This window comes from Podarcis liolepis (genome assembly GCF_965112155.1).
Source record: "Podarcis liolepis genome assembly, chromosome: 2".
Lineage (NCBI taxonomy): Eukaryota > Metazoa > Chordata > Lepidosauria > Squamata > Lacertidae > Podarcis > Podarcis liolepis.
The window spans coordinates 77,807,066-77,821,483 of NC_139555.1; the positions used below are offsets into that span (position 1 = coordinate 77,807,066).

Consider the following 14,418-nt stretch of genomic DNA (forward strand, 5'->3'; position numbering starts at 1 on the left):
GGGAGGGTGTTCCACAGGGCAGGCACCACTATTGAGAAGGCCCTATGCCTGGTTCCCTGTAACCTCACTTCTCGCAGAGAGGGAACCACCAGATGGCCCTCGGCGCTGGACCCTCGGGCACATAATAAAGGACTATTTCCGATGTTTCTATTTTTTGGGGGGGGGGGAGGTACTGTAAGTCACTTTGGGAAGATTTATGGTCCTAAAGTGGCACAGAAGTCATTTACACAAGCAAACAGCTCAACTGCCCCCCCTCCAAGTAGGCAGTAACCATGACATTATTTCTGATTGGGGGCCTTTTCTCTTTCAAACTTTTTAAAGACCCTAGTTAAAAAAATTAGGAACGGAAATGTTACTAATGTGCATACCGAATGAAAAAATATGTAAGATCTGCCAATAAAAATGGACTGTGTAAGATCAATTGTTATTCAGACTTTCCAAACTTGGTGCCTTCCAAGTGTTTTGGACTACAACTCCCATCAGCACCAGCTGATGACATAGCCAACGGTAGGTGATGGAAGTTGTTGTCCAAAACCTCTGGAGGGCCCATGCTGGGGAACCCTGCATCCCAGAGACAATCAAGTCACTGCCACATCCTCCCATCCACCATCGTCAGTGTGGTGTAGTGGGTTAAGAGCAGTAGTCTTGTAATCTGGTGAACCGGGTTCGATTCCCTGCTCCTCCACATGCAGCTGCTGGGTGACCTTGGGCCAGTCACACTTCTTTGAAGTCTCTCAGCCTCACTCACCTCACAGAGTGTTTGTTGTGGGGGAGGAAGGGAAAGGAGAATGTTAGCCGCTTTGAGACTCCTCAGGGAAGTGATAAAGCGGGATATCAAATCCAAACTCTCTCTGTGTGTGTGTGTGCCTGAAGAGCTCTGTTGCCAGAAGGTACATGCTAGAACAAGCCTCATGTTTGCAAGATGGTTTGCTTAATGTCAGAATATGAACACTATTGGGAAATATTGGGGGCATTTCCTATTTGCAACACATCAACTTGAAGATGGTTGTTTTTTAAAGGTTGTTGTACACATGTGAAAATTCTTGTATCAGATTTCCATTTAAGTGCAACAGCAGCTATACCTTATTTTTCTTATGGTCACATGCCTTCCTTGTTTTTGCACTGATGCTGCATTTCCAGCTGACAAGAGGAAGCAGGGCTAGAGAAGGGTTAGTGGAGGAAAATGGTAAACACAGTGCAGAGAAATTCCATTCCACTTGCAACTTGAGCAGGATGCAGACTAATGCACAAACAAATAAAGGGAATTATGGAGGCTTATCTGATGTTAAAATCTCATTGTTGCTGTCAGACAACTCAGCTCATGCAAGCTCAAAGTAGTACTGTACTACTTCCTAGAACAAGGCAGCTCACAATTCCAAGAGCACAAAACTTCAAAAACAGCCTTGGAAAAGGCAAGTAGGTTCACATTTCTACCTAGTGATGCATCTAGAGACGGAGCACTGCTCCAGCACCAAAACAATAGCAGACACCACTGCCACAAGAGTATCTCCATGTAATGCAGAATGTAAGTGGATGGCTAGACAGCCTACAATGGATTCTCCTTAATGGGATGTGGCTTTCTCATTTATAGAGACCTGATTAAGAATCTACCTGCTGCTGACAAATTAAGTGTTGCTCCATGCTAGAAACCCATGAAAGTTGTTTGTACAGTGGTACGGGTTACATATGCTTCACGTTACATATGCTTCAGGTTACAGACTCCGCTAACCCAGAAATAGTACCTCGGTTTAATAACTTTGCTTCAGGATGAGAACAGAAATCGTGTAGCGGCAGCAGGAGGCCCCATTAGCTAAAATGGTGCTTCAGGTTAAGAACAGTTTCAGGTTAAGAACAGACCTCCGGAACAAATTAAGTTCTTAACCCAAGGTACCACTGTACTTGGATTTTACACTGAATGGATTTTTAAGATTAGTGTGGATTTTTTATCATAGTATTGTATTATTTTTTGGTGCAATGCCTAGATAATTTCTTTTATGAAGCTTCTTAATGAGGATGGTAATAATGTAGCAGTCATGGGATCCTGAAATTACATTCAAATGAATTTAGCAATTGCTGGTGGCCACAGTTTCCTAGACAGAGGAACACAGAAGCACTATACCCAAACCAAATATACCGTATTTTTTGCCCTACAGGACGCACTTTTTCCCCTCCAAAAATGAAGGGGAAATGTGTGTGCGTCCTATGGGGCGAATGCAGGCTTTCGCTGAAGCCTGGAGAGCGAGAGGGGTCGGTGCGCACCGACCCCTCTCGCTCTCCAGGCTTCAGGAAACTATCCGCAAGCCTTGCAAGCCCGGTGGGAGTTCCCGCCGGGCTCCCAAGGCTTGCGGATAGCAGCCTGTTCTGGGCTCAGGGGAAGCTCGGGCTTCCCCCGCCCCAGCCCTGTGCCTGGGGGGGGGGGGATAAAAAAAATTATTTATTTCCCCCGCAAAAAACTAGGTGTGCCCTATGGGCCGGTGCGCCCTATAGGGCGAAAAATACGGTACATAAAAATATCTATTCGCAATTTCTAAAAACCCTTTTTCATTAATGCATACTTATCTCATGACTATACAAATTCATTTGGTATAGTTCCTTTGAGATGGGAATAAGATTAAGGCTAGGGTATGAACAATGTATATAACCCTTGCAAAATAGACTACAAGCCAAGGTCTATTTCAGGGTTTCCCAAACTTCCATCTCCAGTTGCTGTTAGACTACAACTCCCATCATCCCTAGCTAGCAGGAGCAGTAGTCAGGGATGATAGGAATTGTAGTCCAAAAACAGCTAGAGACCCAAGTTTGGGAAACCCTGGTCTATATATTTAAACCAGGGATAGCTGGCTGACCTTCAACCTTCCAGGTCAGGAACAGGACTGATCTGGCTGCCCATCAGCTACCAGGTCAAGTCCAAGGTGCTGGTACAGACATACACAGTCTTAGGCACCTTGGGACCAAGATACCTAAAATCCCTCATCTACCTAAACAAAGTTGTTTTCCATTTGCCTGCACAAACACTACATCTAAGATGAAGCTTTGTTAATCAACTTGAACTTTGCAGTGACATGTTTGCATTATGCTTTGTTTGTATTCCTGTTACAAAGGAACACCCTTTCATTATTACATCAGATACTGTATGATGGCAGTTGGTTTAACAGCTCCTAGTTTAAACTATGATAAGGAAAACACTACATGAATCTTGGGCTGGGGTGTTTTTTAAGGGGGGGGTTGTTGCTGTTAATTTTTTCTATCAAATTACTGGATCTTATGATTTATGTGGAAATTATGCAATTTGCTTGTGTGCTTTTTGATATTTTGTTTCTGACTACTTTTGTTATGTTTGTGGTTATATAATTTTTTAGATGTTGTAAGCCGCCTTGAGCATGGTTTTTAACTTTGGAAAGGCAGCATAAAAATAAAACGAACGAGCCCACCATGCAAATTTACTTAACAGACAGGTCAAGACAATAATGAAGTAAGAAAATGAACTGAACAGGACCTCTGCATTTGATCGTGCTGAAGCTGTGCTAAGCAAGTGTTAACCATTTGGATCTATTTTAAGGTAGATACTGCTTCTGAGGAATAAAATAAGATACTGGTTGCTAAATCAAATGACGGTTCTATTCTAAGCAGAGCTCTCTTCTAAATATAGCAGCAACTATGTGGAAAGGGGGTCAACACTCATCTATTAATAAGGTTTTTTATTGTGCACTGGTATTGTTGCCTTTGTTCTCAATCACAGATTTCAGATTTTTCGCTGCTGGAATAGGCAACACAAAATTAGAGATCGAATTTAATCACTACATTGCAGCAAAATCGTTTCTACTACATTTTAGATGTTTAACTTTTTTAAAAAAAAAATCTCACTGGAGGTCAACGTACAAATTCAACATTTACTAGAAGTCAAATATAACGGCTTTGTTAAGTAATTCCACCATAACAGGTTTTACAATTTGCATCTTGTGCAATGCAACGCCAACTGCCAAGTGCTATGCAGATGAAGCTACTTCAGCAACTATCAGGTGTTACAACAGAACTCATGTTTTTGTTTTTAATTCAGTATATGGAAGAGGTTCAGTATTTGTGTTTTTAATCCACTGTATCCTAGAAGTTTGGAGTGAACAGCTATACCCCAAAAGCATTTTAGGGGATGGGGAAACCCTACTAGACAAGGTCAATGGTCCAGCTAGTCCAGCTTCCTGATCTCATAGTGGTTAACCAAATGCCTAGTGGGAAAACCCACAAGCAGGATCTGAGCACAAGAACATTCTCCCTTCCTGTGGTTTACTGCAACTGGAACAGCTGGAACAGAAACAACAGAGTTGGGGGGTGGGGGGGATGAGAATTCAACCGTAAGAGAATCTACCCAATATCCCTAACACTAAAACTCTTCCCAGCTACTCCTTGCAACACTCTACTTTCAACTCATAAAGAAAATATATACCGTATTTTTCGCTCTATAACACGCACCCGACCATAACACGCACGTAGTTTTTAGAGGAGGAAAATCCGTAGGCATGCCATCCGTAGGCATTCCCTCCATAACACGCACAGACATTTCCCCTTACTTTTTAGGAGGAAAAAAGTGAGTGTTATGGTGCAAAAAATACGGTAGTTTTGGTTAGATTTTCAATAGTCAAGAAACATTTTGGTTCCCAGGCCAGTTTCACATCAATGAAGATAATGGTGTTTCATCAGATTCACACTCCAATGATATTAAACCCTGTTGATCCCATAGGCTTGGGGGCATTTGTAGGAAGTGGATGAAAGACATGCGTCCCAGTTTTGCCCATAGCACAACAGTTTGTGCGAGAGACAGTAAGGAGGAGGATGGGGCAACACAAATGAGGTGACTCAACGGGGCGGCATGCTCACAGAAAATCTCAACTGTGGTCCTTATGTAACCAAAACAGCAGCACCCACCCATAAGGGATTCGGCAAACTGGGGTGGACCTAAAAAAAATATTTAAGAACACGCTTCCACATACACCTACCCCCAAAAAGAAGCATAATGATGACTGAGCATGCTCAGCGGAGACTGAATGCTGACTGACTATTGGGAGAACAGAAAACAACTAGAGAAGGGAGAATAGAACATGTATCCTCAGAGAGCACTCAATACTGCAACATTTTGTTGCAGGTTTTACTAGCATTTAGTACAGTGGTACCTCCGGTTGCGGATGGGATCCGTTCCAGAGCTCCAGTCAGATCCCGAGGTTTCCACAACTGGAGGGACTGCTTCTGCGCACACACGTGCGGCGGTAGAGCGCTTCTGCACATGCACACGCGGCAGAAACCCAGAAATATACTTCCAGGTTTGCCGCTTATGTATCCCGAAGTTTACGTAAGCGGAGGGATACTTAAGCGGAGGTACAACTGTATTATTATTGTGACCACTCCTTTATATATATATACTCCCAAGAACTATTTTTTGTTGATTAGACAAAAGAATTATTTCCACTATCCTAATTTACGTCAAAAACAGTAAGCCAAAAAATTAACACTGTTGCCCAGAAGTTTCATTAAATTTGGTGAGTTACCTAAATTCTTATTCAGCTGTTAGTCTTTTACCAGAAACTGAGGGAAGTTGGCATGCTGAGAGTATGGCTTAATTTGGCTGAGACACACATTACAGAAACAGTTACATTTTCAAGTTGTTAAATAGACTGGAAAATGGGGCAATTGTCTGTTTTGCTGCCTTGCGCTTCTTTTTTTTAAGACATATAATGTAGCTTGGTGCTCATTAGCATAATCACCGAGTATAATTCCCCACTAAGGGAGAGAAATGGCTAAATATTTTTCACATTCGTTTTGAAATACAGTTGTAAAAGGTTCAACTGATTCTATAGATATTGTACTTTTCAAATAGTGAATGCTTATGTTATATCCTATCCACAGAAATTCAGCAACCTTTTCCAGTGTAATTCATAGGAAACAATGGCTTTATTTCCTTTTCTTTGCATTACACTGTTGGAATTCTGGTTAACAACACAATGTACTACTACTGGTGTGAAAATGCAACAATACATAATAATCCATGTACAAATTTGGGTATAACAAACCTCAACTCTATTCATCAAGGCAATCCTAGTATCCGCTACCTGGAAGTAAAGCCCACTGAATTCAACAGGACATATTTCTGAGCAAATATGTTTAGGACCATGCTGTAAAACTGGAGCTTGAAGAACAGTCCTAGAAATTAATCTGCTTTGATGTGGCACAATTGCACTCTAAACTGTGAACTGTTTTGTGATAAAACATACACAACTGGACACAAAACAAGACTACACATGAGCATTTTTGCAGTTTGTAAAAAAGGGTTTTTAAAAAAACAAAATTCACTGGTCTCAACTTTCAGTCAGTCCAGCAATCTGGATTTCTTGTTATTAGCTCATACCTTCCCTCCTAGACTCCCTTTATTATCTTAACAATAGCAACATATTATTGTTGCTTTTTAATACATCTATATGAATTCATGGGAAATAGAAGTTATTATATTAGGATGGCTTATGTGCTCTCTCCCATCAAGCTACAGCAGTAATTGTTCAGCATCTACAAGCCAGATGTTCTGGTTCTATACACTAATATCTGTTTTCCTGATGTGAGGGTGTTCCTTTTACATCAGGCTTCCTCAACCTCAGCCCTCCAGATGTTCGGAGACTACAATTCCCATCATCCCTGACCACTGGTCCTGCTAGCTAGGGATCAGGGGTGTTGTAGGCCAAAAACATCTGGAGGGCCGAGGTTGAGGAAGCCTGTTTTACACAGTAATTCTACATTTGTTTCATATGGGGTACAAAGTATGGATATATGTTCCCCCCCCCATAAGGTCTCTACTCTTAAGTTCTTGCCCCGAAGAAAAATGGCTGCAGCCACAATGTCACATATAATGAGGAATCAGACAGATGCTAGCAAGTTGGGCAGGGATTTAAATGAGGCATCACACACCATTAAACCCTTCCCAAACATTCCCAGATCAGTATTAATTATTTTTAAAGGAAAAAAGACATACACACTTTTGGGAGAGATTAAGAAATGTCCACATCTTTAAAGGAATGGGGAACAACACACAACAGAACAGTAAGACATGCAAGCTAACAAATTAAGATTCTGTCATTAACCAAAAGAAATATTGGCATGAACCTGCACACAATGAATGCTGGCATTAAATAAATCAGGGCCTCACAGTTTTTAAATCTGTGCTTTGACTTTGGTGATTTAATGGGGGGGGGGGTGGAATTTATGTTGTCCTTCTTATTCATTGTTTTATGTACCATCTGCATCCAAATTGTTTTCTTACTTATTCACTGCAAGTTGCCCAGAGAGCCTTATGTTATGAGGCAGGAGTATTAATAATAATAATAATAATAATAATAATAATAATAATAATAATAATAATGAAATAGTAAATATATAAATAGCCCAAAGGGGTAGGGAGGGGCATGAAATGAAAGAGAGAAAACACAGTACTGGCAAACTACACATATGGTTTCTGAAATTAATACTAGAGACTAACCATGTTAAAAAAAAAAGGTTGAATACAAGGCAAAGCCAAGCATGGAACAATTTCCAAATAGGTTTGGAGAAATCAATAAACCGCTGTGTATGTTCACAGATTTATTCAGTACTAATCCAGGTAGATGTAACAGGCAAACTGCCACCCTTCATTGTTTGATAGCTATTTGTACAATACTCAGAACACAGTAGAAGCAAACGGACACAGGCCAACGTCAACAGCAATGTTTGCAATAATTTAAATGTGGAACTTTACACCTTCAGTACTTTCTTTCTCACCAACCCTTAAGGAAGCCTGTAATAATACAGTTTTTCAGAGTGAATGCCTCCTAGAACAAATGAAGATCTCCACACTAAGCAACTCGCTGCCCACCAATGGGAAATGAGCCATTTTCCTGCTTGCTTTCAGTGACTCAACGCTTCACTCAAATTATGTAATACAGTGGTACCTCGGGTTAAGAACTTAATTCGTTCCGGAGGTCCGTTCTTAACCTGAAACTGTTCTTAACCTGAGGTACCACTTTAGCTAATGGGGCCTCCTGCTGCCGCTGCACGATTTCTGTTCTCATCCTGAAGCAAAGTTCTTAACCCGAGGTACTATTTCTGGGTTAGCAGAGTCTGTAACCTGAAGCGTCTGTAACCCGAAGTACCACTGTACCATTTGCCTCAATGTAAGATCACATAACATATTTCAGGAATTTCCTTAGTAAACAGATTGGTTTAACACAAACTTACTCTGACTGATAGCTCATTAGGTAGAGCACAAAACTCTTAAACTCAGGGTTGTGGATTTAAGCCCCACGTTGGGGGAAATATACCTGCATTGCAGAGGGTTGGACTAGATGACCCTCATGGTCCCTTCCAACTCTATGATTCTATTAAACTTAATCTTAACCAATTATGGGCAGGCCAAGCAAGTCTTAATGTGGGATTGCAAGAGTAGGCCAACGCCTGCTGCTTCATCCAGGCAATATAACCCATGTACTCTATTTCATTTGCACTGTATCTCCCCAACCTACATTCAGCAAAAGGAAATTTTCCCCTCTAGCTTTCAAATCTTTTTTTAATCATTGAAATGTCCACAAAGGTTTCTGTCTTACACACAAGAAAGGCAACACAATGAGCAAAGTGAGAATCTATTTAGAAACCAACTAGGATATTTTGGTTCATTCACACCAAAATAATTTAACATCTTTCGATCTGTGCATTTTATACATGAACTACAGTCATGTAGAGGGATGCGGGTAGCGCTGTGGGTTAAACCACAGAGCCTACGGCTTGCCAATCAGAAGGTCAGCGGTTCAAATCCCCGCAACGGGGTGAGCTCCTGTTGCTTGGTCCCTGCTTCTGCCAACCTAGCAGTTAAAAAGCACGAAGTGCAAGTAGATACATAGGTACCGCTCCGGTGGGAAGGTAAACGGCATTTCCGTGTGCTGCTCTGGTTCACCAGAAGCGGCTTAGTCATGCTAGCCACATGACCCGGAAGCTGTACGCCGGCTCCCTTGGCCAGTAAAGCGAGGTGAGCGCCGCAACCCCAGAGTCGTCCGCAACTAGACCTAATGGTCAGGGGTCCCTTTATCTTTACCTTTACCATCATGTATTCCATGCGCTGCTCTGGTTTCGCCAGAAGCGGCTTAGTCATGCTGGCCACATGACCCGGAAAAACTGTCTGCGGACGTCGCCAGCATAGCGAGATGAGCGCCGCAACCCCAGAGTCGTTCGCGACTGGACTTAACTGTCAGAGGTCCTTTACCTTTACAGTCATGTAAGTCAACAGCATGGATGCACAATGACTACCATACCAAACCTTAAGACAAAGACAAAAGTTCAACTTTAGGCTTACGTTTTTCATCATCAGCATGCACGAGGGATGCTGCTCTTGACAAAACATCCAGTGGAGTCTCCATTCCTGGCAGGATCCTGAATAAAAAGAGAAATATTTCGTAACTTTCTGAAACATGAAAAATAAAGTGAGAAAAACATCTCATTGCTACAGAAAATAGTAAAGCAGGGACTTCTTTGACAAGCGGAGAGCAAGAATTCATTAAGATGAAATATCTGCATGTATTTCAAATCTCTGTTTTTAATTAGTTCCTCTGCAACCAAATCATAGTTCAATGTGTAACAGTTTCTTCTGGGTGATCACAATGCCATTTATCATGAGTTGGGTTTGAATGACTAACCCTCCTCACCAAGTAACTGAAGAGATACCTGGGCAATCTAGAGTCATTCTCATCTACAAGCTAGGAGCAATGCAATTCTTCAACTTCCACTAGAAAGTTCTGATCTAGAACAGAGCCAGCCCCTAAGACCTAAACATGCCCAAACAAGACTGTAAAAAAAGAGATGTAACTGTGGAACTATTACTTCCTGGCAACTACCTTCAAGGGTGGAAGTTGAACCACTGACCCAACACATGCCTTGCTGGTTGCCGAAAATGGCTCTGTTGGAAAATTCAGTTTGGAGTCACAGCTTCTGAACTGCATTGCAGGTGTCTTTACACTCCTCCCTAAAGCAGGCAAGGGGAGGGGACGCTTCAGTGTTCAGGTTGTAGGCACTACTGTGAACACCTAATGACTGTTTTCATTAAATGGAATGGATAAGAAGATCATGGGAACCCTTTGTTTGATCTTTTAATAAGCCAACTCAGTTCCAGGAGCACTGCATGCGTAGCCAAACAAATCACTGTTGGTATGCAGCACACAAATGAAGCACATTTAACAATCCAAACAATAGCTCTGGACGTCCCAGGTAACCCAATTTTCTAGGCTGGTGCTAAGAATTTGAAGTCAATTCCCAGCGCTGCCGGGAGCACACAAAAATCCCTGTCTCAAAAGTTTCAAAAATTATAAAGATAACTATTGCAACAAAGATGGCAGAAACAACAAATATGATACACAGCAGTATAGTTCCATGGAGCAAACAGATTTGGCCCTATTCTAGCAACTTAACCTCACCTAGGCAAATGTAACCAAATGCAACACGTTGGCTCTCATTCATGGTCTTGTTAGCCCTGCTACAGACCTTCAGACCTATAAATCTGGCAACCTGCAGAGATGGACGATGAGCTGACTCATTTGTGGTCAGCGACAGCTTTCTAATATAGACCATGAGTACCTAGACTACTGCTGCTTCTACCAGTCTGTACATGGCTTTAGGGTCAATCTCCACATGTGGATCAGCTCAGCAGGCTCGAAGCACAGATGTGCAATGCACACAACATGCAGATGTATTGATCGGCTCTGCACAACACAGTCAGTCACTGGGTTGAGGTCAAGGGTGAGGACTCCCTTTGTGAAACCAATCCCTCCTCCAAATATTGATTCTACACAGTTTAAAATGCCTGAAAGAGCATTTTAGGAGGCTCTCTTTTTGCCACATCAACTTGACATGTATCTCTTGGAATTTCCAATAAGGCATTAAGGGAATACCCTTTCTGTTTTTAAAAGAATAACCCCACATCATTCTACTCTTTTATCCCAAATGAAATGTGCTTAAAAGCTACAAAAATTAGCTCATGTATCATATGTCATGACTGCTTACAAATAATTTTACACAAGGCCAGTGTGCTACGGTGATTAAGAAGCACACTTCCAGGCCTAGCATCCTTCAGATGCTCTGGACTACAATTCTCAAGCTTGTCAAATGGTCAGAGATGGTGGGAATTGTAATTCAAAACATCTGGAGGGGACATGATTAGGGAAGCCTGAGTTAAAGTATCCACCTAGAAGTAAGGAGACTCAAATTCAAATCAGCTATGAGGAGAGGTGGCCTTGGGCCAGTTACTAACTCAGGGTTGTTGTGAGAATAAGACTGGGAGCAGGAGAACCATTTCTGCTGCCTTGAGCTCCTTGGAAATGCAATTATTTAGAAACTAGAAACAGGGTAGGTTTCAGCCACTTCAACAAATACTTTACACATAATAATGCCGTAGTGTAAGAATAAAAGAAATTCAGGTAAGAGCATGAATTTAATATTGTGGAAGATGTTCCACAAAATGCATACAGAAACCTCCACAAAAGTAAGGCTCATCTCAAAAGAGCTTCCAGAATGGTGTGTCTTGGTCTCGCCTACTCTCCAACTGTCTCAGACTATAATTTGGATATAAATGAATGATGTTTGATGTTTGACCATGAAAGAGTCTACCTTCAGGGCAGCAAAGTGGATTTTAAGGCTTTATGGTTCTTTCAACATGAAAAGGGTGCTTTTGGACCAGAATTGTCATTCTTCATTACTACCACAGGAAAAAGGAATTGTATTTGTGGTGGGAGCCATTGCTCTGCTTCCATTCTTCTGTTAACATGGGCTCACCTGCCAGAAATATTGGTTACAGCAGAACGTGTGTCAGTACAAAGGGCTGGAAGGCAGAATCTTGCGGCCCTTCCACTCCTACCTCATAATTGTAAACTAAACTGCAATTGTAAACTGCCCTGGAAAAAAATAAATCCTACACTGATTCAGTTTCGAAACCAGGCCAGTTAGTTCGGTTTTCTTTCCTTAGGACATAGCATACCATCATAGTGCCAGTTCACCCAGTTGGAGGAGTACTGCTTTGTGTGAGAAAACACACAGAAAGTTTTTGATATGACACTAGAATCACCTCATGCTCCTCCCATCAAACTGTAAGATTTCTAGAAGGTAAGACAAATTAAATAACATTTCCTTGTTTTTCTTTTTAAACTGCTCCTTGAGGTTTTTTTTTACCATCCTTACATTCCTTCATATGCACCGTTGGACGCTGTCTCTCACAGACTCTGAACTCAGGTGATCTTTTGCTTTAAGAAGCTCCCAATGCCACAAGCTGGAGGCGTCCAGAATTTCAAACCAAAGTTGCATCACAACTGTCAGAGAAGAAGGCGTGTTCATCAACAATGCAGATGGCACTCACTGGGGTGGAACCGACAGTCCTATTCTCATGGAACGAGGACCAGGCGCCTTTTCCTTCATGCATTGCAAAGAGGACATAAAACTTCTAGGATACTACTGCAATGCAATTTGGCTGATTCTCCTCAGCATAAGGCCACATACATGGAACAAATAAGAAAAGGAAGCAGCCAAACTGCACCTCAAAGAGCCCATGAAGCAACAGAAGGCAGAATGGAGCTGGATAGTCCAAACAGGCCCACAAAGTAAGAGCAACCGGGTGGATGTGCCATCAGGTAACAGCCTACAAAACAACTCAAGGAGGACAAAATCACAGCCACTGCAAGATTTAGAAAATCAGACTTTTCTTGCCCCTCGTTGCTTCTGTCTCTTTCCTGGAACTCTTTGACCAACCCCTCAGTCAGTTGACTGGGGATTACATACCTACTTCTGTGATCCACCCAGCAAGTCGCCGGTCCTAAAACGTCTGTTGGGTTAAACGTGCTCACGCGAAACAAATACTGGGAGACAGCAAGAAGCTGGGTGAGGCATCCTGCAAGAGCTTTGGCGAGGAAGAGCTCACCGCACGCGGCAGGATCTCCTCTCCACAAACACAGCAAGGAGCGCTGCCTCGACCAGGCAAAAGGAAGAGTCGCCTGCAGGGTTTATTCTGGGGAGCAAAAAATTCGGCTGCATTTGGACTAGTGTTAAATTAGGGGCAAGTTAGCGCCGGCTTAAAAGGGGGGGGGAGAGAAAGCGGGGTTTGTTTGTTTTTTAATGCAGCGTGCAAATCTGGATAGAGGCACTCGCCCTCCCCCACCCCACCCCCCGCGCTCTTTTGCACATGCATTTTTAACATTGCAAACATTCTGAGAGGAAAACACGAGAGCTAAAGAGAGCCTCCTCGCACCTCCTCCGCGGGGTTTGGGTTCAGCTCTAGCGCCTTATCCCACCAAACAGACAAACAAACAAAAAAGCAGCCAGTCACGCGCGAAGACAAGAGTGTGCAGGGCATGTGGCAAGTCTAGACACAACTCTGCAAAAGCACCCGGCCTGCTTGAGGGAGGCATGGAGCGGCTCCGGCCACCAGCTCCACGCCGGCGCCGCCTCCTCCTCCTCCAGGGGGCCGTGCGCCTCGCCTGCTTGCCTGCCTGCCCGCGCATCTCCCTCCAGCAAAGCTCCCCCCCCCCTGCGCCCAGCTCCGCGCCGCCACACCAAGCGTGCCGGGAGAAGCGGGCTCGGCGAGCTGCAGCAAGCGCAGAGTTCCGTCGCCTCACTCACCAGTTTGCACGAGCTCCGCGCTGCTGGGTCGCTTCCCCCCTGCAGTGCAGAGCCGAGCTGAGCCGGGCCAGGAGGGGGGCGGAGACCAGCGTGCTCCCGGCGGCGGCGGCGGCGGCGGCTCCGAGCGCCGCTTGCGACTCCCGGCAGCCAAGCTGGGCTGCGCGGGCTCCGGCCGGAGAGAGCTCCCTGCTTGCTGATTGGGCGAGCGGGCAGGCGAGCGAGCGAGCGGCTGCTCCCCAAACAATGCGCGCCTTTGCCGAGTCAGCAGCCGCGCGAGGAAGCCCGCGCCGCCGTGCGCTGCTGGCCCAGGGAAGAATTCCAAGAATGATGGAATTCTCTTCCTAGCAGGTGGGGAGAGCCGCGCGGCCCCATTGGCTGCGGCGCCCATGAGATCAGCATACATTAGGATAATGAGGCCCTGACATCACATCCTCAGCAGGTAGAAAAGGGGAGGGCGAGAGAGGCAGAAGGTACCTCAGCAGAAGGAGAGAGCCGGGTTGGGGAAGGGAGCCTCGAGCTGCCGTGACCCCTCCGGGGAGGAGGGTCGGCGCCGGCATCTATAAACCCTCCCCCACACTTCTTCCTCTTTCCTCTGACCTCATTTGCAGCAGAGTTTTCAGCGTAACGTGCTGCGGGCTCCGGGCGGGAGGAGATGAATAAGCGTGTCCCCCCCATCAATTAGATGGGACGTTCCTCTATCCTATCTCCTTTTCTGCATTTAGGATGTGCTCTGTCTCGAGCCTGAAGTCAACATTTCAAAAA

At 44.0% G+C, this 14,418-nt stretch overlaps 1 protein-coding gene across 1 annotated transcript in view; it reads right to left on the reverse strand.

Moving 5' to 3' along the window:
• VGLL4 (vestigial like family member 4) overlaps window positions 1-14,001 on the reverse strand; it is a 98,916-nt gene extending 84,915 nt beyond the window's left edge. The window contains exons 1-2 of the mRNA XM_083489048.1: window positions 13,657-14,001; window positions 9,356-9,432 (exon numbers count right to left, since the gene is read on the reverse strand). Of these exons, the coding sequence (XP_083345174.1) occupies window positions 9,356-9,419 (64 nt within the window). The 5' untranslated portion in view covers window positions 9,420-9,432; window positions 13,657-14,001. The remainder of the gene's footprint in view (window positions 1-9,355; window positions 9,433-13,656) is intronic.
• Between the last annotated feature and the right edge of the window lie 417 nt (window positions 14,002-14,418).